Here is a 22,323-nt window from a genome sequence, read left to right on the forward strand (position 1 = left end):
TTTCTAAATTAATTTACATATGCTATACACTAATAATGGTTGTATAATTGAAGTACTACATATTGTTGCAATGGCCTGTTACTGTCCTTATACGAATGGTTTGCCTTTTCACAGTTCACACTGAGTAGCACTAAGAGGGTAGGAGGCTATGCAAGCTCTGCTCCCTTTGGTTCAGAGGACAGGTCAAGCCTCTTCCAGGACAATGTTATGAACAAAAATCTTCCCACATGCTTTTTCTTATACAATTACATTTTCTTATGTGAATAAATTTTCTCTTACCTCCCAAGGTCAATTAAAAAGCATTGCTTTAAAGGCAACTTCAACATACCATATAACAGCACTAAATTATATCCAAGAACACTAACTCCCTGAGCCAATGCTGTACTCTCTTTCTAAGACAAAATGACAATGCATATACTCAGAGTCATAAGACTGATGACCTTCAATACATATCTTAGTTACCTTATCCGATAATAAAAATACCACAGGAAGAAAGTTTGCCAAAATAAAAATGGGAATATTTATTATCTTTTCTACTAAAGCAATGCAGATCTTTTGAGATTATACATTGGTCTTTGCAAATGTTTCTACAGCTGAATTCATAATTTTCAACTTTGTAAAAAAATTAGACATGGACTTCTCAGAAACAAAGACACAGGGCATGTCGCTGAACATCTGGATAGCTGGGATGAGCTCAGAACAACTGTTAGTAGGGATGAGCAAAGGAAGCTCATGCTTATGCTTAAATTCTGGCATTCGCATCATCATAAACTTATGTGGGACAAAATGGGTACATTTTCCTTATGCGTTTTAGGCTCACTTCTCAAGCTTTCAGAAATCAGACTTTTAAATACTGAGTTTGATGAAGAGAACCTAAACATTACTTAGTAGCCCTACATGCACATGATGCAAGGGGAGGAAAAAAAAATTGACCCGTGCATACAGTACAAGACAAACTGTAACAACTGTCAAACGTGCGCTGGACAAAATTTAGAGTTTATGAAAAGTTTTATTTGTTGTCATGAAAATAGTTTCAGAAGCACATAATTATATGTATTTTGCAGTCATCTTCACTTGGCCTCCTGAACTTTCTTGGCATTCTGTTTTTCTTTCGCCTAGAAAGCAAAGGGAGATACCGTTAAACTCTGATATGACAGATCTACCTTCTATAGCTTTGACTGACTAGTCATTCTATTACTGAACCTTCAGCACAGAATGTTGTAGAAAAAGACATTCAAAATGTGCATTCAGATGCTTCAGAGGTATCCTACTGCTGGTTTACTACTACTAATATTTTATGTATAACAGCATGTAAGGATACATATAGGCATAAGTTTATATAATACAAAAGAAATGTTAAAGTTACATAATTCCCGGGGGTGTGGAAGCACTTCTTTTTATAACAGAAATTTTAACTTAGAGTTTTCCTATCTCCACTCATTTCTTTTAGCTTACAAATAACTCTTACTAGTGAAAATATTTTACTTCTCAGACAAAAATTATATTCAGATACAGATTATCTGGAAAATATTAACAGGTGAATTCAAGATTAAAGGAAGATTTGTTCCAAGAAACGTAATCTAAGTGAATATAATTCCTCTAGATGTCTGCAATTCAGCATCAAGTTGGGTGGGACTGTTTGTCTGGCCTGAGGGCAGGAAGGCTCTGCAGAGGGATCAGGACAGGTTAGATCAATGGGCCACATCAAGCTGTGTGATTCTGCATCAGCAGGGCTAAATGCTGGGGGCCGCACTTGGAGCATAACAACCTCATGCAGTGGTACAGGCTTGGGGAAGTGGCTCAAAAGTTGCCTGGCAAAAAAAGAGGTGGTGGTGCTGAACGTGATTCAACAGTGTGCTCAGGTGGCCAAGAAGGCCAATAGCATCCGGGCTTGTATCAGAAATAGTGTGGCCAGCAAGATTATGGAAATGATTGTCCCACTGCACCTTGAGTACTGTGTTGAGTTTTGGGCCCCTCACTACAAGAGGGGTTCTGAGCTGCTCCAGTGTGTGCACAGAAGAGCAACAAAGCTGGTGAAAGGCCTAGACAACAAGATGTATGAGGAGCGGCTGAGGGAACTGCGGCTGTTTAGTCTGGAGAAAAGAAAGCTGAAGCTTTTTTTGCTCATTGCTCTTTGTAACGACCTGAAGGGAGGCTGCAGAGCAAGGAGGGTGTCAATCTCTTTTCTCAGGCGAAAAGTGATAGGATGTGAGGCAACTGCATCAAGTTACATGAGGGGAGATTTAGACTGAATATCAGGAAGACTTTCTTCATGGAAAGGTTGGTTAGGCTTTAGAACAAGCTGCCCAGGGAGGTGTTACAGTTGCTGTTCCTAGAGGTATTTAAGAGACCTGTGGATATGGTGCTTACGGACATGGCTTAACGGTGGACTTGATGATCTCAAAGGTCTCTTCCAACCTAAATGATTCTGATTCTATTCTATGGGCATCAAGAAAACACAGATAGTTCCTAAGAGTGTTCATTGTCTCTCACCCCCTCCTCAACTGGAACATCATAAAACCAGACTAAAGTTACTGTTATAAACTACTACTCTACAAACGTACTCTAAGTACATTTAGCTAAATGAATATACTCATTAAATAATATTTAGCTCTTTTTTCAAATTAATAATATACAGATCTTTTCTGACGTGAGTTGAAAATGAGAGATACTGTCTACTGCACATTGATAGATATACAAGCTAGTACAATCATCTAATTACAATTTAAATACTTAAATAGCCATATTGCTATAAATATACTTTAACAACCTTGTCAAGGTGACAGACACTTTAAAAAACATGCTTTAACATTGATTTGCTATTAGGGTTTATAATAATGGCTAGATACTATACAAAGGGCAAAGCAATGAGCCAGTGAATTGGTACCGGGACGAAGACAATGAGAACAATTTTCAAGTCTTCTGAACTACCAGAGTTCTGTGCTAAGGTTGCCATCTAGCGTTGACAGCTAAATAAATCACCAGAACAGCTTTGAAGACTCCCGCTTGGCAAAAGGGATCAGCCTTGTACCTAGGTATCTGTACACGTACACTCTTATTTTCAGTTCAGAAAGGGATATTAAGGTAGCATGGCAGAACTTCTACTACATAACTGAGGTTCCGCACCACAGCCTTAATAGGAATTTTAATTTTCAGCGTAGAAAAATCCAAAGTCATGCTTGTACCGTAGATTTTATGTGCTGTAACATGACCTTTACCTGATACTGGATTGCCTCTTCCTTTATCACCATCAGAAAACTTCATTTATGTTATAAAAGAGGAGATTGAACACTTTTATGCAAAAGCATGCTCTATCTCAAATCTCTGTTAGAATTCTACCTCCAGAATCACAAGGGACTATCAGATAAACCAGCAATATATTTCAACGTAGCAGTTTCAATAAATGAACCCATGCCATTTATACTGTCCTAAACAATTGACTGCATTTTAAAGAAGAAGGTATAAAAAATTACAGCAATACATTGGCTTGTTTCTTATAAATCAACTGAAAAATACTCACTTTTTCTACTAATGGTATTAACTGTTGGTGTTCTGCTAAAGTCTTCAATAATTCCATGATGAAAGGTAAGTAGTTATGTTTTCTTCTAATATTTTCAATCTAAAAATGAATTTAAAACATTAAAAGATTATTTTAAGCATAGTGAATTTGCTTATATAATAACCATATAATAATTCTGTTAAAGTGAGAAATACACAAAGAACTGACAAAACAGAACTACAGAGAATGCAAACTGACTTGTAAGCCTTATGCTAAAAGGAAGCAAGCTAGTAAGTAACATGTAAATTCAGGATTGGCAGGTGAATTTATGTAAAATATTTAGCACGTTGTCTTTTTAATACCCATCCAATTCCCTCAAATTAATTGCAACAGCCTCCTACAGACATAACAGTTAGCTTTCTCTTGCATTTTTCCCATACTTTAATCAAAAAGCAAAGGCTACATACCTTATATCTTTTTAATTTTTGGTTTTCTTCTTCAATTAACATCTGGTATTTTGCAACCTCTGACTGTATAGAACTTAACATGTTACTGCTTTGATCTGTATCCATAGGCTCCTCCTTCCACAAAACAGAAAGTGTTAAACAAAGTTAGTGCAAAAAAGTCTTGCCTTTTGAGTATTTCTATTACAGAAAGATTCAGTTTTGCTTACAGTTACAGTAATATTCAAGGAATTTCTGCAGTTAATTTTAAGTGTATTATTGTTTTTTAATTAGGAAAATAATGGTTCAGTTACCACAGTTACCATATTAGCCAGGACAGAGAGCCATATTCTGTAGCCATCCTGTACTGAGTGCTCAAATTAGCTCACTCAGGTGATCCCTGGGTATTACCAAGGTATCTCCAGCACAGCATTGGACAGGTATAGTAATCCATCCCTGCTCATATTACTTGAAAAGGAGGTGAATAATAAAGACAGAACTGTCACCGAAGAACTACTCCACTACCTTAAATACCATGACTTACCTCTGCAAGTTGCCGCTGTAATTCTGCAATTCTCTGTTCATATATCATCTTTCTGTCAGACACAATAGCCATCAAATTAAACCTTATCTCGCCTTCACTGTATCTAAATAAAAAACAAACAAACAAATCAAAATTAGTCTCAAATCAAAAAGCCTCTTCCAGGATTTCCTTCCATTATAAGGGAATACATTTTTGGAGGGCTGGGGAGTGAACATAAAGAGTTCTATTAATTTAAGTTGTGCTATGGATCCAATCCCGCCATGAAATAAAATCAGACCTCAGATTAGCACTACCCAAACTGTAACTCCTAATAACCTGTTCTTCCAAGATACTACTGTTCCTGCCTGTGGTCAAAAAAAAAAATAAATTATTTGAAACTGTATTCAGAAAAGAAAGGCACCAGGAAAAAAAAAGATATGTCTGACAACGAATTTTGTACAAGACTGCTGCATGCAATAGTTTTTATTTCCTTCTTACTGTTATATTTTAGACAGTAACATCCCCATACGACGTGAAAAGTACATTCAACAGTTAGATTAACAGTCCTTCTGGAGTTTAAATTCTCCAAATGGGGTGTGGCAGTCATATTTTGCTTACCAAATAAAAGTCTCCAAGTAAAAGATATTCAAAATTATTTTCTAAAGCCAACATAAAATCAATTTTAACATGTTTACGGCTGTAACTTGGGCTCACAGCTAGGAAGCTGTGAAACTTCTGTAGTGCCTTTTTCTAGCTGAAATTTCCAAAATAACCAACATACGTAAGGAAAGTTTGTCTTCTATAAATACCAGATGTATGAATATATTTATTATCTGGTATTTTGAATTAAAAGTGCATGCCCAAACTTTATCCATGGTAATGGCACTGAGTTTTTCACTTGTGAAAACCCATAGGTGTCTAACAGTTAAACTTGCTCGCACTTTTTCAGAGTACTAGCAGCATCTCTCTTCACTACAGATACCTACTTTGATTAATCATACGGGAACACAGCGTATTTGAGACTTAATCTATTCATCACATTTGGCTCATGTTGGGCAATAGGTTCTGAAGTCACGCTGTGATATGCGCATAAAATGATGCACAAGCTTCATTCCTTAGAAATTCAGTTGAAAGCCTTTAATTGAAGGAAATCAAGAATAAGGATATATTTTTTAAATATGTATAAGGAGCCGTATTTTAAAAGCATCATGATCATTTACTTTTGTATACGTTTCTCTATGACAGGCCGTACAGCACTTATCCAGTCATCTTGATTGCACGCACCTAGAAAAAAAAAAAAAAATGACTTATTCAAAGCTTATTGAAGATTCAGAACTTGTATAATTCTGGATTATGCACCAGTTTCTGATAGAATATGTACTAAGTTCTTCCTAGGCAAGAATCTTCCTAGGCAACTGCAGTCTCAAATTGATCACATGATCTTTTGGGGAAGTGGATTTACACTTTTTTGAATAGCTGTATTTAGATAACTTCCCAAAACTCAGTTTTGGGAACAAAACTCAGTTTTAATAGCAAAAGCATCTAACATTTACCATGGTGATAAAGAACAGAAGAAAATTCTAATTTCAATGAGAAATTGGAAAATGGTTGGAAATCTGTAAAAAAAAAAAAAAAAAAAAAAAAAAAAAAAAAAAAAAAAAAAAGGATGGACTCTTCAGAGAAAGAGCACAGCATATCATACCTTTAAATCTTCATATTGTATGAGAGTGTAAGAGATAAGGAAGTAAAGGAGACTATTGATTTTCTTATTCCCTGTCTTAAATAATTATTTTCCAATAAAAGTTCTTCTTTTTCATTAGGCCTACAAATGTGACCAATTGTTCCAAAGAATGTGAAAGAGCGCAGAAAAAGGAAAAAAGTAATGGTAATCACAGCCATTCTATTTAGGTGAAATAAAGAGTTAACACTGCTTATGGAATACTACGTTAAAAAGCCAAACAGAAAAAAATAAAATAAAAGGATATATGATTGATAGCTTAGTCTCCTGTTTCTCTTGCAACCAACTAAAGATTCTCAAGATTCTGTTTAGACTAACTAAAGGTTAATTTCATAAATTGATAATGTCTTTCGAGCAATTTCAGGACCGTACAATAAATGAAAAAGCTTGTATGATCTTGTGACCATAATAGTTATGCTATTGATAGATGTGCTGGTTGTAGTCAGCAGCCAGACTGAAGGTGATATTTAGCAGAAAGCCATTACTCAGCCTAAAAATAAATAAAATCATCAAGCACATTGAGAAAAGATGTTGGAAACAGAGTTTGGAACACTCTGGCTTATACCAGAGTCAAAAGAAAGTGCAGAAACATGGTAGGACTGTAACTTTTCAAGATACAAGATGTTACACGTACCACAAGTTAAGGAAGACTACAAGACATGAAACAGGAACTCTAACAGAGAATAAAAATAAGCTATGAGCAGCTATTCTCTCTGATATATTTTGGAAAATATTTGCTACCTATGGAGAAAGTGGGCACGGTGTAAGTGTCAGCTGCATAATGTACAACTACATGGGGTCAGCTGTACTTCCCCAGAAACAAACAATAAAATAAAGGGATACATTACAATTAACCTGTAGAAAAACAGCTTTCAAAACATGACATGGGAATTGTCTTGGGTGACAATACCACAAACAAAAGATAACATTGAGAATAAGGGGAACCATGCATTAATTGTAACGAAAGCAAAAAGCATTACATGGTTTTAACTTTTTTTTTTTTTTTTTTTTGAGACAAAGCTGAAAACAACTTATTTCCTCACATAAGAAGAGCAAATAACCATCAGTATATTATCAGTGCTTCTCAATTTGCAACAAAACTATTAAGGTATTAGAAACCCACAGGATTACGTAGGCTTTTCATTTGATTACTGGATGAAAGGAGAGAGAATCAGAAACCTAGTGGAAGCAGAAAGAAAAATGGATTTTCAGATTAACAAAAATAAAACAACATGAATTTCTGCAAAGTATGCGACTGAGTTGTACATTAAGAAAATCTATATATATTTTAAATAAAGAGCTTCATTTGGTCCTAGAACATATATACAGCCAAATTGTTCCACCAAGTTATTGTTAAAAGGAAGGATGTTCAGAAAAGATGAAATATTACCTAAATCAATTGGTCCTTCCCTTAATCCATCTAGTTCATATAGCCGTCCATTAACAGGAACATAGCTTACAAAGTGAAACGCATCTTCTTCTTTTACTGAAGACTTTGCATCAAATTCAAACATCTGTTGTCTGCAAAGAAAATGTAAGAGAAAAAAAGAGATCTGAGATTAAAAAGAACTTGCCTGAATTCTGCCTAGCTGGAAAACATGCAAAAGACTTGCTACCTGGCAAAACTGTTGTGCACTTGCCGAATCACTTCTGAGTTGCTTAGTGCCAAACCTTTCATCTGAAATTAAATAAAGTTAAATTGTAAGTCATCGTATATACAACACTGATATTTAAAATATAGAAAATAGTAAGCACTTACCGCAGCATCAAAACTTTGTGAAAATTCTTTAAATTCTGACAAAGTCTCTCCTAGATGGATGTCTTGATGAGCGCAATTTAATAGCACACTCACTATGGCTTGAGTAGCACAAGCATTATTTATTACCTACAAGAAAGTGCAAGCGTTGAGAATTTGCTCAGTACTGGTGACAAAAATATAGTTTAAATTTGGTAACATGTTTGGTTACACACACTGTCCTCGCTGATTCATGTTACTGCTTGCCTCTCAAGACAGCAAATCTAGCTGAGTAGCCACAGGAACAACTTTGCTGTAGAAGACCAATGAAACGAACACTGAATGTTGTATACTAGTCACTGATTAAACTAGTGTTTCACACCTCTGTTAGAAACTGTCATTCTACTGACTACCTCCCATTTTGTCCATTCATAAAGGACAAAACAACAAACAAATAAGGAAACAACACAAACCAGGAACCCTCTGATTTTAGTGGAATGACCAGTAAAACACTACTCATGGCAAGCTGCCCAAACTATATTAAACCTAGTGTTAAAAAACAAAAGAGTCATCCTCCCAAAGAGGATGTCATTCAAATAGTTCAAATAATCAGTATTCCTAACAGGATTAGAAGCACTCTAAGAATATTCATTTGGGCAATAAAGCACATAACCAGACCTGGAATGTTTTTCTTAAAAGGTTATGCTGGACAAAACGTATCAAATTTTGCTGAATGCCATATGAAATATAGATACCACACACACACACAAAAAAAATTCACTTGTTTCTTACTTTCCAGTGTACCTATCCTTTTCAACAGAACATTTAAGTTACTATTGTGTGACTATTCCTTAGACTTGAGCTAAATATTCTATTTTTAGAAATATAAACAAACTCCTTCACATTACAGTTGTGCCTTTAATAGTTTTAAAATCATATCCACACTAATATGTATATAGCATTTAAAAAACATAAATGAGACCATAATACCAGAAGGACTTCAAATCAGCAGTTTTTTCCTCAGTGAGCTGAGAAAAATAATGTATTTTCAACCTGTGAGACTACTTTTCAATGGAAAATGCTACTTAACCTTCGGACTGGGAGAAAGAATGTTGCTTTTGTTTAAAAAAAAAATGAAAATAATTTCAGGACTGAATATGAAACCACTTCCAACAAAAAATAAGGGGTGCAGGGGGGAAGAATGAACAACTTTTTTTCATTATCAAAACCATCAAATTCTCCTCACTGAGTGCAAAGAGTTGTCAAAAGTGGGCAGAAATATCTGGCCATATTTGCTTTTCTTTAATTCTCTTTATTTAAATTCTGTCGATCAGCATTGTCCCCTGCATTGCCATTCCTGCTCCAGAAACTGCCTCAGAGACATCACTTGTTTCTCTTGATCTTTTATGAAATCCTACTGTGTTAACACTATACGCCGTATTACACAGTTACTTTTTATAGTTCATGACATTCTTCGTTCATACTATGTCTTTCTAGTGCAGATCATAAAGTAATAATAAAACACTTCTTAGTTTAAGAAAAATACAATCTGGTTGTCTTAAATTTCAACCAAGAGAGTCAGCTGCACATGCAGCACCTGAAACAAATGGATTGCAGGTAGGCAAGCTAAAGGCTGCATTGCAGTTAGGAAAGAAAGAGCATGGAAGAAAATCAGTTGAGGGTAGTGAAATAACAAACAGCAGCAGAAAAAATGAATAACACAGACCAATAGAATGAAATAATTTGAAATCAAACTGTAACATAAAGGGAACCAAAACCAAGAGATTCTCTGCTGTGTGACTACGGAGTGGAATCAGACACTGTTGTAAGAGTACTAGGTTGAAAACAGGAGGATCTGAAATGGATTAGAGCAGGCCGGCCCGAAGCAGTGGTACAAACATTGAGGGAACTCAGCTGACACAGGAAGAAGGCAAGGAAGACAGCAGAGACCCCATGCAGTGAAGCGCGTGCTATTAAAATGAAGGTACACTCGAGCAAACTTCAGCTGCAGAATAACTCACACAGGATATTAACAGCAGAGAGCACACCATGTGATGATAATCCTCACTGAAAAATCAAGATAGAATGATGAGTTGCTCTGGCAGACTGCTAACCCAACAGTGAATTCAGAAAGGGAAGGGAAAGTAAAAGAGACATTTTGAGTCTAGAGGCAGATCTGCACAGAAGCTGGACCAGCTGGATACAGGAACTTGAACTAACAGCAAAAACACAGGGAAAAAAAAAATAAACTCAGCATGGATTTGTGGTCTTATACTGAAAGGCAAATATTGGACATTTTTGTATTCCAAGTGCAGTATGGAAGTAGTCTGCTTAAGTGTACAAGAACCATCTTAAACTATCTTGTCTTACTGCTAGAAAACAATACAGAACAAATGCAGATCTTAGACCAGTGCTAGTGAAATGGAAACAAGTTACAGAACTAGAAATACTCCCAAAAATGTGAGGCAAAAGGGAAGGAAAAAGCAGTAAGAAGAGAGTGCTCCAGCAGAGCAACAGAGGGAAGGGCAGGTGATTGATCTAAAAGGACAGCGTGGTGCTGGAGCCAGATGAGGGAGGACCTGGTGGAAGGAGGAGGTGCCCAGCTAGCAGCAGCCTACAGGCAGGGCCAAGTACACTGACCAAGGAGGCGACTGTGGTACCAGAAGTAGATGAGTGCAAGGCTTACTTGGTACACAGCTCAGCATCCTGTCACTGCATGCAGCCAGTCCAACAATGCTGTACACGCAAGCTATTAAGTCCTTTTGGAGAGAAATGGTCAGGATGCCCATCTACCCCAACTTCCAACATATCTCCGTTACTTAAGGGTGTCTTAGTGTTGACTGCAAACATTTTCTACATTCAGACAGCATGACAGTACACACAGGTTGTCCTAGAAAAAAATCTTTTCAGCATAATAGTTTGAATTGAAGAAATTATGGAGGATTTTCTGCATTTGTCCAGAAATCTCCAAACTTACTGTATATTTCTGTCCAGTAAGTCCTGGAGCATTTGAACATTGATTTGATCAATATTCAAGGATTCTGACTTGAAGCAGACATCCATATTTGAAAGATTTTGCTATTGGAAGCTACAAGCTCCGCTTAATAATATTTGAAAAGAAAATGAAAAGCAAACAAACACAAACCAACCACCAATACATATGCACTAGCAAGATGCAGAAGCCAGACTCAACACCCTGGGAATACTGCTGCACTGCCAAGTGACACTTAGCTGAAAAGAAACCATAGCAAGGAGCTACTTGACAAGGCTATTTTGCCACGCTCTCCCATTAAGGTTCACAACTCCATAAGCAGACACCTTTCCCTAGCAATTCAGCTCAAGTTTCTGGGTCATCTTAAGGTTGTAGTACTTTGAGTCCTCAAATTACGTCCTCCATCCGATGGATCACCTAGTTTGTTTTTCAAACAAAACTTCTAAACAGCTCTGTGCTGTAACTACTAATACAAATAGCAAACCTCAAGGGTCTACATGCTAAGCATCAAAGCATTATAAAACAGTTGGCTTTACAAAGCCCAATGGCACAAAATTAGCATTGAAACTTATTAATGTTTAAAACTCCTATCTAACTTAATTAAGCCATCATTTGGTAAAAAAAAAAAAAAATACAATCTTCCTGTCATTATGTTCCATTACTAAAAATCTTTCTGATTTTCATCAGGTGTGTATCCAAGTTCATTTAACTTCTTATGACGTTATCTGTTATCTCACGTTTTGCTTTAGCATGGGTGTCTGGTCAATTTTAATGTTACCTAACCTGAAAATGTCAAAAAAAAGAGTTTGAAATCAACTGAAGTATTTGAAAAAAAAAAAACAAACAATATTTAATGTGCTCTAATTAGTGGCACAAAGATAACTACAAACCCAAGTTTTTTTATTACAGTATCATTAGCAAGATTTTGCTTCTGAAGATACAGACTTTTTTCTTGATTAATGATGTTATTGTTTTATTATCACAATTGTAATGTTCTATCATCACAATGCAACACAATAAATACATGACACAAAATAAATGCATTATATCAATACTTCAGTAATAAAAACTGAAAGGGTTATTAAAATAATAATAAAAAAGTAGGCAAGTCTACAGCTACAGCTTTCTTTTCTGTCAAAAGATGCTTCCACTTCCACAGCGGTCAGCACAGAGTACAGCTATTCAAAGTGGTGCTGAAGACAGCTGAATGCATGGAGTGGTACAACCACGTAACTGCTGCATGTAAAAATAATGGCAAGGGCCTACTGAAACAACACAAAAATCAGGAAATTCAGAGTTAAGGCTGGAATTGTATCCTTAACTCACCTCATTGTGCCTAGGTATCCTAGCTCAAAGGGCAATTCATCCAGAGTTCTGTGACCCCAAAAAGAGGGCCAAATCATACCTAGGCATAACAGGGAGGCCAAGTTTAAGATGAGTGCACGTAAAACTGACCAATAAAAAAAAAAAAAGCCTTTAATATGTATGCAGATTTGACAGACTTTAAAATTCAACTCCTCCCCCCTCCCCAGCATATTCATGATTTAACCTTGTTCAGGATGGAATCGCCATTTAAAATTCAGCTACAACATCATCATGAAAGTGGGTAGGAGCAAAATATGAGCATGCAAGAGCTTATAAAAATCAGGTTTCCTAACACAATTTGAAAGTTGTTTTGCTGGACGGGGTATAGGACTTGTAGCCTTTTATATCTAAAGTTTCTTGCCAAATTAAATAATTTTCAACATATAATATCCAATTAATATTGAACAGAAATGGAGCTACACTATTAATATCATTTCTTTCTAATACTGAATCGTTGTTGCATATTAACAACTTAGTCTTGTTTATAGAGGATTCAGAATTTCATTTTAGAACTTCTCTGCAGTAAGACGTATTATACCCAATCTTTTTATACGATAACATTTAAAAGAAGAAAATGTATCGGAATGGGAAAAAAGGCAATCAATGAACTTAATGAGATTTTTATTGCCCCAGTGTCACGTCAGTTTTGAAGAAACGAACAGGATGGTAATCTTAAAAGCCATACAAATCTTGCTAACCCAAACAAGAAATCTATTTGTCCTGGGCTTGCATCCTATAAATGAACATATAGTTATCTTATTGATCACATTTTTTTTGAGATGCTAAAAATAATAATAATAAAAAGATTCTTGAAAGATAACGCCTGTACCCTCCTCAAAGCCACTACAAGATTGGCCTTAAATATGTAAGGGGAAACTAAATAAAGAAGGGACGTGTACCCTGCAGCACAATAGCTGGGAGAAGTTGCTATTTTACAATAGAAATCTTTAATAGCAACGTTTGTCTTCCCTTCTGCTCCCGGGTGACTCAGCAAGATTCACAGACTGTGGTTTCAAGAAATACAGTAACATCACCTCTACCGTCAGAGAAGCTCTTGTTCCCACTCACCTTTTACCAGCTTTGGCCTATACATTGTGAGACTAAATAAATACATCTGACAATGTGGCAGCAGACTAACCCAGAAAAATAAGCACAGGAAACCTACAGAAAACTGCTTGCTAACGAGCTGCACCGGCTCATGGAAGTTCAATGAGCATCTGAGCCATTGGAAGAGAAGAGAACCATGCAGCCAAAAGGAGGCAGGCTGGGAGGACCAAGACTTCCATATTCTAATCAGCAGCAAATATTCACATCAGCCACTTGCTTGAAAAAACACTTATTAATCCTCAAATCACAGCTCATTGAGTTAAAACTCGCACCTTGGAGAAGTCAGCCTTAGTTAAAGCTACCGGAACTAAACAGGTGCTACACATTGCTGCCAAAATACTGAAACCAACTTGTTTCATTGATCTCTTGACTTGTAATTTTCATTTCTTTGCAGCTACTTCACTAGACAATCAGTCACAATTCCTGAAACCCTGCAAAACTGAACTGACGTGAAACATAAGCTACCTCTGTAAGGAACGTTTTGATTTTGCCAAGCCAGTGTACTCAACAAACAGACCAAACTAAAACATTACAAACAGATCATAATTTTAAACTCTTTTAAAGTTACTTTTGAACTATACATTCAGTGTCATCCAGTGAAATAACTAGGAACTATTATTTTAAAATAGGGAACACTTCTGGAAACTGCTTTTCACACTTAATGATTCAGACCAGCACACCCACCCTGAAGAAGTGCAGGTGAAGGTGGAAGGAAGATTAGAAAGGTCCTTCACCTCCACAATGAGAACTTTAACATGTTGGGATTTAATTTTAAAAAGCAAAATATGAATGCTTCAATGAATGCTACAAAACAAAGAAAGCTTTTTTGTTGTTAGCCATGATTTTTTTCATGTTTTTGTTAGCAAATCTAACATTATCTAAGTTTTCTGATGTACATTCTGCAAAGCCAAGTTAAAGCTCAAAGCTCTTCTTAGCCACTTACTCTTACGCAGTGTCACATTCCAAAAAGGAAAATACTGGGGGGGGAAAAGCAGATAAAGTAGAGCAAATAAATGCTGTGAAACTTTTGAGCTGCTACCTACTCATAGGAAATGAGAGATGAAATCTCTTGCATGAGGATAAATTTGTGTTCATCTGAGAGAAAAAAAAAAAAAAAAAAACAGAAAACAAAAAACTTTCTACATTCATATCTGAGTTACTTCCTCCTGCCAAGTGGCTACCCTTTGACAGTTGTATCAAGGATTTTCTCTGAGGTTCTTTGCAACAAGGCTACTCCATAGCCACAGCCTATTGATCACTAACAGTAGGTTTGATTATGTAGAAAGAATAACCTAAAGTGGTGCCTATCATGCCAATCAAGCTGTAAAGACAAAGGTAAACTACTGCTTGCTGATCACTGTATCCAAGAACGATGGACAGTGTTTGGCAGGACTCAAGAGCTGCAGCAGGGGAAGAATCAAGAAATAGTATTAAAACAGCCCAAGGAATAAAGCATGAAACAGTAAGGTAAAAGGATTATAAGAGAAACTAATTAAAGACTATTATCTGCATAACAGAAGCACATATACAAAGTAGTCAGGTGAGCTATGAGCTATACCTTCTGATTCCATTGCTTTCCACATTTCTGTTTCTAGCTAGGAGTGCATAGACAATTCTTTATATCCTGAAATTTACATAGAAAGCACTTCTGCGTTTGTGGAAGAAGACATGAGTGTGTGAGGCTTCTCAGAAAGCCTAATGGTTTGCCCTTTGATAAAACATATAGAGGTATCATTCTTGTTCGAACAGTTTCAATTATATCTTGAAAAAAGTTTCAAAAAAATATTACACACTTCTGCTTTCATTCTGGTTATTTTCTCTCGAGTTTTTTGCTTGTAAACAGTACACCAATATGCAGAGCAGCCTGTCAAAGGTAACACAGAATTTCAGTACTATGCTGTATTTAATAAAATGCAATGGATTACATTGGCAAAAATAATCAACTCAATTTCAACTTTCTGATTTAAATACTTCAAACTTAAAATTTACAGACCAAATCAGTCTGTAAAGTCTTAAAGAAAAGCATTATCCCTGGAAACATATTGACCTGACTGCAGAGTATTTGATAAACTCAAGAGACAAGAACTGGAGTGAAAAACATTTTTTCCTATGATTTGTTGAAAGTGGTTTCAAAAAAAGAACAACAAAGACAAACAAACCAAAAAGAACCAACACATCAATAAAAAAGCTAAATACAAAACAAGCCTTGCTCCTTCTGTCAAAAACTAAATAATTCTTTATGGTACAGAAGAGTTGCTTGCTCTTATTTATTTGTCAGCCCTCTCCTATACAAATTTTACTTTTTCTATTCCTGATAATATTTTCGTTTGACTTGATTAGCAAAGCAAATCTGATTGATCTGTCATCTTATACACTGTTTCTTGTCCCACAGGACTTGTTGCAAGTTATTCCACCTTGCAAAATGTTAATTTCTGCTTTCATTTTAACAAAATGCTAGTTTACCTTTCAGCATTAAAAGCTCTGTTTCATGACACATCTAACAAAAATACTGAACTTGCCGTACCTGTTTAGCAAAAAATATTGTATCCAGTCTGGAATCCTGAACAACAGAACCTGCTGGTTCCTCTCCAGGCTGCCACTTGAATAGGAAAATGAGCCCGTGTACTGGCCTAAAAAATAAAATTGATAGGAATAAAAACAACTGTATGGAGGAAAAGCATCAAAGCCAGAAACACATACTATAATTGAACCATATGCTGCTACAGTAATTGTTAATCATTTCTTTCTGAACACTAGGAGCTGACACTGGAAATTTTGGACCTGTTCTTTTAATTAGGCAGAACATACTTCAGACTTCTTTCCACGTATGCTAAACAATTGCAGTCTGAATTGGCATTTAGTAGTTTTCATAAGCCAGGACCAGTTTTTCTGGTCACTATAATAATTGCACAACGTCCTTTTGAATTTATTAGTGATTGGGAAATATTTTGATAGCTATTTACCAATCGCATATATGAGCTGGAACTAAAGTTTTGATACTCATTTTAGGCTTACATAAAATATTCAAAGAACAGAACAGCTCTTGTGAAACTTCACACTTTGACTCACTCCAAGAAGACACTTTTCTCCTCTACTAAAACCATGTCTTCCTATTCAGACTACTTGTCTTGCACTGCAAATAGCTTTTATTGCATGTGGCACTGCATTCAGTACTCACAGCTACGTTAAAGCAAAAACTTATTCATCGTATCAGTTTGAAATTAAGGTTATCTCCACAAAGGTGCCACAAAAGGTCTGTTTGCAAGAAGTGAACATGCTACTGTGCTACATAAGAAACTCTTCTGAACCTCCAACAGCATTAGCAGTAGGTCTGTTGTGGGAATTTGAAAAATGCTACATGTTAATGTATTATTAAACATCTTCAAGTTACAATGTTGTATCTGTAGATGGGAAGGAAGGAAGCTGGTGAAGACTCAAGATACACAACTGACAGTAAAAACAAGCAATGCTATAACTTTATGGGCAAAACAGGGAAGATTCCAATGGAGCACCAGATGAAGTGTATGGCTCAGGCAGCAAATAATCCACTACTGAAGTAACATTTCTGCCATTCAGGTGCCACTTGCAAAATACCTTTTTATATTCTTTATATATATATATATATAAAATCATACCTTCCATATTGATTGCTACCTCTCTGGAAAAATTAAATATATAAACGTAGCTTAACTACACAGCAGTAGAATGTGGCCTAGGCTGGATGATTTTTTTTCTTAAAATATTGCTTGCAATCATAGATTAACACTTAATGCATAATGGAGAGAATGGCAAGTGAATTACTGCTGCCGAATGAGGACAGCCCTGTTACAAATGATATCAATCATCGTCAGTTATGACACGACTATTTGCCTTCACACACAGTTCTGTAGGAAAGATGGATACCACAAGTGCCTCGCTCCAGTAAATTAATTTAAGACAGCAGATAAAATGCCATGTTATGCAGGGAAGAAGGGAGGTAAGTTTTAAAAAAGCAACGACCAAGAGATAAGCAATTTGTGAAAGGATGTAATTCAAGCCAATGACAAAGTCATCAGCAGTTTTTCACGTTCTAGTTGCTATTATCATCTCTTCCCATAAACAGAAAAGCCATCTTACATACCAATGCATTAATAAAAGGTCATTTAATTACCAAGTACTTGATTAAATTAGGACTAGAGGGAATGGCCTCAAGTTGCACCAGGGGAGGTTCAGGTTGGGAATGACGAGACACTTCTCCTCAGGAAGAGCAGTCAGGCGTTGGGATGGGGTGCCCAGGGAGGTGGCGATGGGGTGCCCAGGGAGGTGGCGGAGTCACTGTTCCTGAGGGGGGTTTAAGGAAAGGTTGGACCTGGTGCTTAGGGACGTGGTTTAGTGGGAATATTGGTGGTAGAGGGACTGTAGGACCAGATGATCTTGGAGGTCTTTTCCAACCTTAATGATTCCATAAATCAAGATCCTAATTAACTTCTGGGGAAATTAGAAGAAAAAAAAAAAAAAAAAAAAAAAGAAAAGCCACCTTCCTGAGTTCAGTACATTTCTTTTGGAGAGTTCACACGAGCGTAAACTTAGAAAATATGCATGTCAGAAAAGAAAGCTCCTTACTTCAGTTTTTCAAAATTTTCTGGCTCCAAGCTCCAAATTTCTTCAACTTGTGCTCCTCTACAACCTGAATAAGGAAAGGGAGGTTTTCTCAGGTGCTGCACTTAAAAGGCGCGTAACCAATAAAAAAGGTAAGATCGATCTATTAGTTAAACAGAAACACAAGCAAAGTGGACTAGACTTCGTGAGGAAAAAAATAAATGAGATACGACAGGAATTATAAATTAACAGGCAAAACGATTTTGTTTCTATCACCAAACGCCCCACAGACTGCCCCGCCGATACCACCACGCACCCCCTGTGCTGCCAGAGCTATAAAACGCGCGTCTATTAAAATTTCACCTCCGAGGAGCGGAGGCAGCCCCAAAAGGCTGCCCACCCCCACCTCCACCTCCACCTCCACCTTCCCCCCTGCTCCTCCGCCGGGAGGCTCCGAGCCCCCTCAGAGGCCGTCCCGCTGCCCCTTCCCGCCCTCCTTCCCTCACCGAAGCCCTTGATGAGCTCGGTGAAGACGCCGGGGTCGCTCTCCATCAGGCACCACTCCCCGGCGCTGCTGCCTCCCGACATGGCGGCGGCGGCGGCGGCTCGGAGCCCTGAGGGGACGGAGCGAGCGCGCGAGGGCCGCCAGCAGCGGCACCGGCTCCGCGGCAAGGCCGAGGCGCGGCGCTCCCTTCCCGGCAGCCCCCGCAGCCCAGCTCCGGGGCGGGGACGGGGACGGAGACGGGGATGGGACGGGGCCGGGGCCGCTCCCGCCTCCATCCGGGCACTGGGGGCGGCCCCATCCGGGGCCCGGGGATGCTGTCAGGGCGCCGCCGGGCGGAGCTGCTGGAGGCGGCCGTGGGGAGCCGGGGAGCGGCCGCGGGAGCTGCTGCCCCGCCTGGCCCAGCCGCCAGCCGGGCGGGCCCTGCCCTGAGGTCTCGGAGGCAAGTGGGGGGCTGAGGGGCGGGGGTGAGGATGGGGGGGATGAGGGAGAGGATGGGGGGCGCTGAGGGGGTCGGAGGGGGAATAAGGGGGACTAAGGGGGCCTGCGGGAGGGCTGAGGGGGTTATTGGGGGATCAGGGGGTCATTGAGAGGATCAGGAGGTTATTGAGAGGATCAGGGGGTTTTGGGGGGAATCAGGGGGTTATTAAGGGGATCAGGGGGTTTTGGGGGGAATCAGGGTTTTTTGGGGGGAATCAGGGGGTTACTGGGGGGCTGGGGGCCGTTCAGGTGCCTGCTCGGGGCTGGTGGTTTCCAGAGGCACGGGGCTGGCCTCCCAGGCGCAGCCCTCAGCTCCTTCTCCATCCTCGGTTTCGGGCTGGTTTCAGCCTCGCCAGAGCGGAGTGGGCGAGCGCGGTTTCTCCCAGGACAAAGCCTATATGGTTTTGAAGAATTTGAGGGCGATTTGAAGTATTGTCTTTAAACTTTCAGCGCGATTTTTTTTCTTTTTTGCCCCCACAAACATCCAGCTTAGCCCAAGTCTAACTCTGTGTGCTTTCACTGCATCGCTGCTAACCTAGCCGTTTAAGAACTTAAAGACCGTGGTTCTGTTAAAGCTTTCTGCTTAAAGTATATATTTTTTCGTATGTACCTGGAGCTTGTGCTGTAAGGCATCCCTTAAGAAAACCAGGAGTGATTTGGAGTAGTCGCAGAAAACGTGACCGAGGCTAACTCGGCCGTGTTATGGTACAGTGACACATGGGTATTGACTGTCAGTCAAGTCTTAACCATTGGATAGGCTGTTTAGTGCCAGGCAAACCCATATTTTACTTACAGATTTATTTATGTTATGTTTAGAATATATAAAAACTCCTTCCCTGTGGAAAACAGTCTGGTGGATTATGGTTTACGTTTGATAAAATTCATTTGCATGGAGAATCTATGCTTACAAATGTCTAAAAGATACATATAAAATTGATTAATTAATGCTTTACCAAAACAAAACCACAATAATTTAACTTCAGCGTTTTAGTTTGAATCGTTGATATGCAGCTGTGATCTTTCTCCCATTGGTGGGAACTGGGCATTGTCAAGCTGGGCAGGTTCATATCATTATTCTTCCATTAATAATTTAATTTGTTATAAAGTGTCTACTCTGCAACTTTTAAGGCTTTTCACACTGCTGTCTGCATTCAAACAGCTCAGAAGTCGGACATGGTTATGGAAGCAGAATATTCCTGCTGAATCCTCCATGAGTACTCAAAATTCAAGTTCACTGTTGCAGCTCAGTAGATGAGGAGTAGGGTTTTGGTAGAGCAGACACTCGCTGTGTACTTGCATTTATCCAGCTGTGGGAGTGAAAGCTGTGTGCATTTACAGGTGTTAAAGGAGGAAAATAACCTTGAAGACTGGGCAGGGGAGAGAGACTAGTTAGCAAGATGGAACACCTTTGGGAACTTGTAAGGCTGAAATATAAAACAGAATCTAGAAGTGGCCACCATGATTTAATTAGTTCAACACTGAATAAGGGTGTTAAGGAATTTATACTTTGTATTAGGACCCAGAACATGGTGTTGATTTGAACCTCTCTCAGTCTGTGAGGCAGCAATGAACCATTTGAGAAATGTCTGTTTTGTATCCTAGATACAGGTAATTGGAAGCATGCTAATTGGAAAGCATTAATAATTTTATTATTTGGCTGTTATTCATCTAGAAAATTAGAAAATGTTTCAGAAGACTTGTAAGCATTATTATTGGGAGAAACGCTGCAGGTAATTCATTCCATTGTGAAATACTATGTGCCATCCAACAAGACGACTTAGAAGGCTGAATGAAAATGAAGGTGGAAAGCATAAGAGTGTAAAACAGTATCTGTTTTTATAGCTCTATGAATATTCCTAAGAAAGCCAATTAAAGAGCTAAGTGTCAGAAAAACTAGAAGTGTATATTGGTAACTGGCTTTTTAAAATATGGATGTTTGTGTCAGAAGGCAATAGGTGCTGCGGTTCACCTGTCACTTTCCAGCACTATGAGTCCATACAAAAGCCTAGCAATTTGAGTGAACATAAAAATTGTCCATTAGTAATATAAATGAATGGTATTTGTTATGTAATGTAACACAGAAGTGCACCAGGAGAATTTTCTTACCTGCTGGTTTGCTCTAAATTTCTTTAGTGCAATAAAATTTTAACGTGACAGCATGTTCCCACTTAAAGGAATTTTGCTTTTCAGGAGGATGGAAATACTGATCTTGCATTATAATACTTCAACAACAACAAAATTTCAAGTCAGATAACTATTAACTGTAATTTTAGAAATGTTAAAATTCTTTCATTTAGGTTTTGTTCCCATTCTCAGGGTGGTGATGATAATGATAGCTAACGTGTGATGATGACTAGAAGACAAAGCATGTGAGGACATCATAATTGGGTGTAGTCCAAGTGAGACAGCGAGTGGACGTATCGGATGGAACCCATGCAAATGGAAAAATATAGGGAAAAATACAAAAATATTAAAAGAAATGCTCATATTTTGTAATATAATCCTCAGGGACATACATAACAATCAGTGAGATCATAAATGTTTTGATTCATCGAAGGCATGGCTCTTCCAGTTCAGTTTAAGTCTTGGTAGCCCATAGGTGGGTGAAAATAGTTTTCCCATTAGCTTTGTTACAGTGCAGTAATATTTGTTATGGTACAGACGAGAAAGACACAACAAGCAATTATTCTGTACGTTTCATATATATGGAGATCTACCTGCTCAGGCATGATCCTTTATGCATTACATTCTTACTTATACTTCAAGATAATGGTGTTTTTCAGTATCTTCTCACACACTCAGGTGGTTTCTTTTTTTGGTTGGTTGGCTTTTTTCCCTGAAAAATACACTAATGCGTTTCTGATTTCTGGATTTTTGTTTGGATTTTCTATGTTTATTATGGAACATTACCTACTGCGTAATGAAACCAACTAATTGAAATGTACTGAAAAAAGACATTTGTTTAAGTGTTTAAGTGTTTATTTGTTTAATGTGTTTAAGACATCTAAAACAAACTGATATGGTACTCATGCATTGCAAATACCACTCTTGTTATTTTCAGTGTATTTGCATCCTTCAGATGTCAGTGAAAAAGTTGGATGAACTATGATGTATTTAAATGGCTTTGGCAGGAAAGCTGGTTAGAATATTTAAGTAATATTAAGTAATGAGAAAAACAGCTGAGCTCCAATGCTCTGAATAATATAGTTAAAGATGTTTTTTAGTTAATTTTTAATTGAAACTTGCTTTTTAAAATCTGGTACGAGCATTTGACTTTTATTTATTTTTTATTATTTTAGCAGCATGTAGAACATAATGGGACCACTGGTGGGTGATTGTTCGTTTTGTTTGTTTTTATTTT

General features: G+C 37.8%; 1 protein-coding gene across 1 annotated transcript; it reads right to left on the minus strand.

Moving 5' to 3' along the window:
- Positions 1-530: 530 nt before the first annotated feature.
- On the minus strand, positions 531-18,675 carry UCHL5 (ubiquitin C-terminal hydrolase L5). Its single transcript, XM_084290938.1, has 11 exons — positions 18,487-18,675; positions 18,005-18,068; positions 15,927-16,032; positions 7,963-8,088; positions 7,820-7,881; positions 7,594-7,724; positions 5,686-5,749; positions 4,487-4,589; positions 3,967-4,080; positions 3,521-3,619; positions 531-1,115 (listed from the first exon to the last, which is right to left on the minus strand). The coding sequence occupies exons 1-11, from the start codon at positions 18,566-18,568 to the stop codon at positions 1,071-1,073; spliced, it is 996 nt and encodes a 331-aa protein (XP_084147064.1). The 5' UTR covers positions 18,569-18,675; the 3' UTR covers positions 531-1,070.
- Between the last annotated feature and the right edge of the window lie 3,648 nt (positions 18,676-22,323).

This window comes from Netta rufina (assembly GCF_964035555.1).
Source record: "Netta rufina genome assembly, chromosome: 8".
Lineage (NCBI taxonomy): Eukaryota > Metazoa > Chordata > Aves > Anseriformes > Anatidae > Netta > Netta rufina.

Bases quoted from the DNA above. Each gene is read 5' to 3' on its own strand.
- UCHL5 (XM_084290938.1), bottom strand. From the start codon at position 18,568: ATGTCGGGAGGCAGCAGCGCCGGGGAGTGGTGCCTGATGGAGAGCGAC. The intron at 7,882-7,962 runs GTAAGTGCTTAC...ATTTAATTTCAG, and splicing joins CACAAAGTTTTGATGCTGCG to ATGAAAGGTTTGGCACTAAG. The intron at 4,081-4,486 runs GTAAGTCATGGT...GTTTTGTGGAAG, and splicing joins TACAGCGGCAACTTGCAGAG to GAGGAGCCTATGGATACAGA.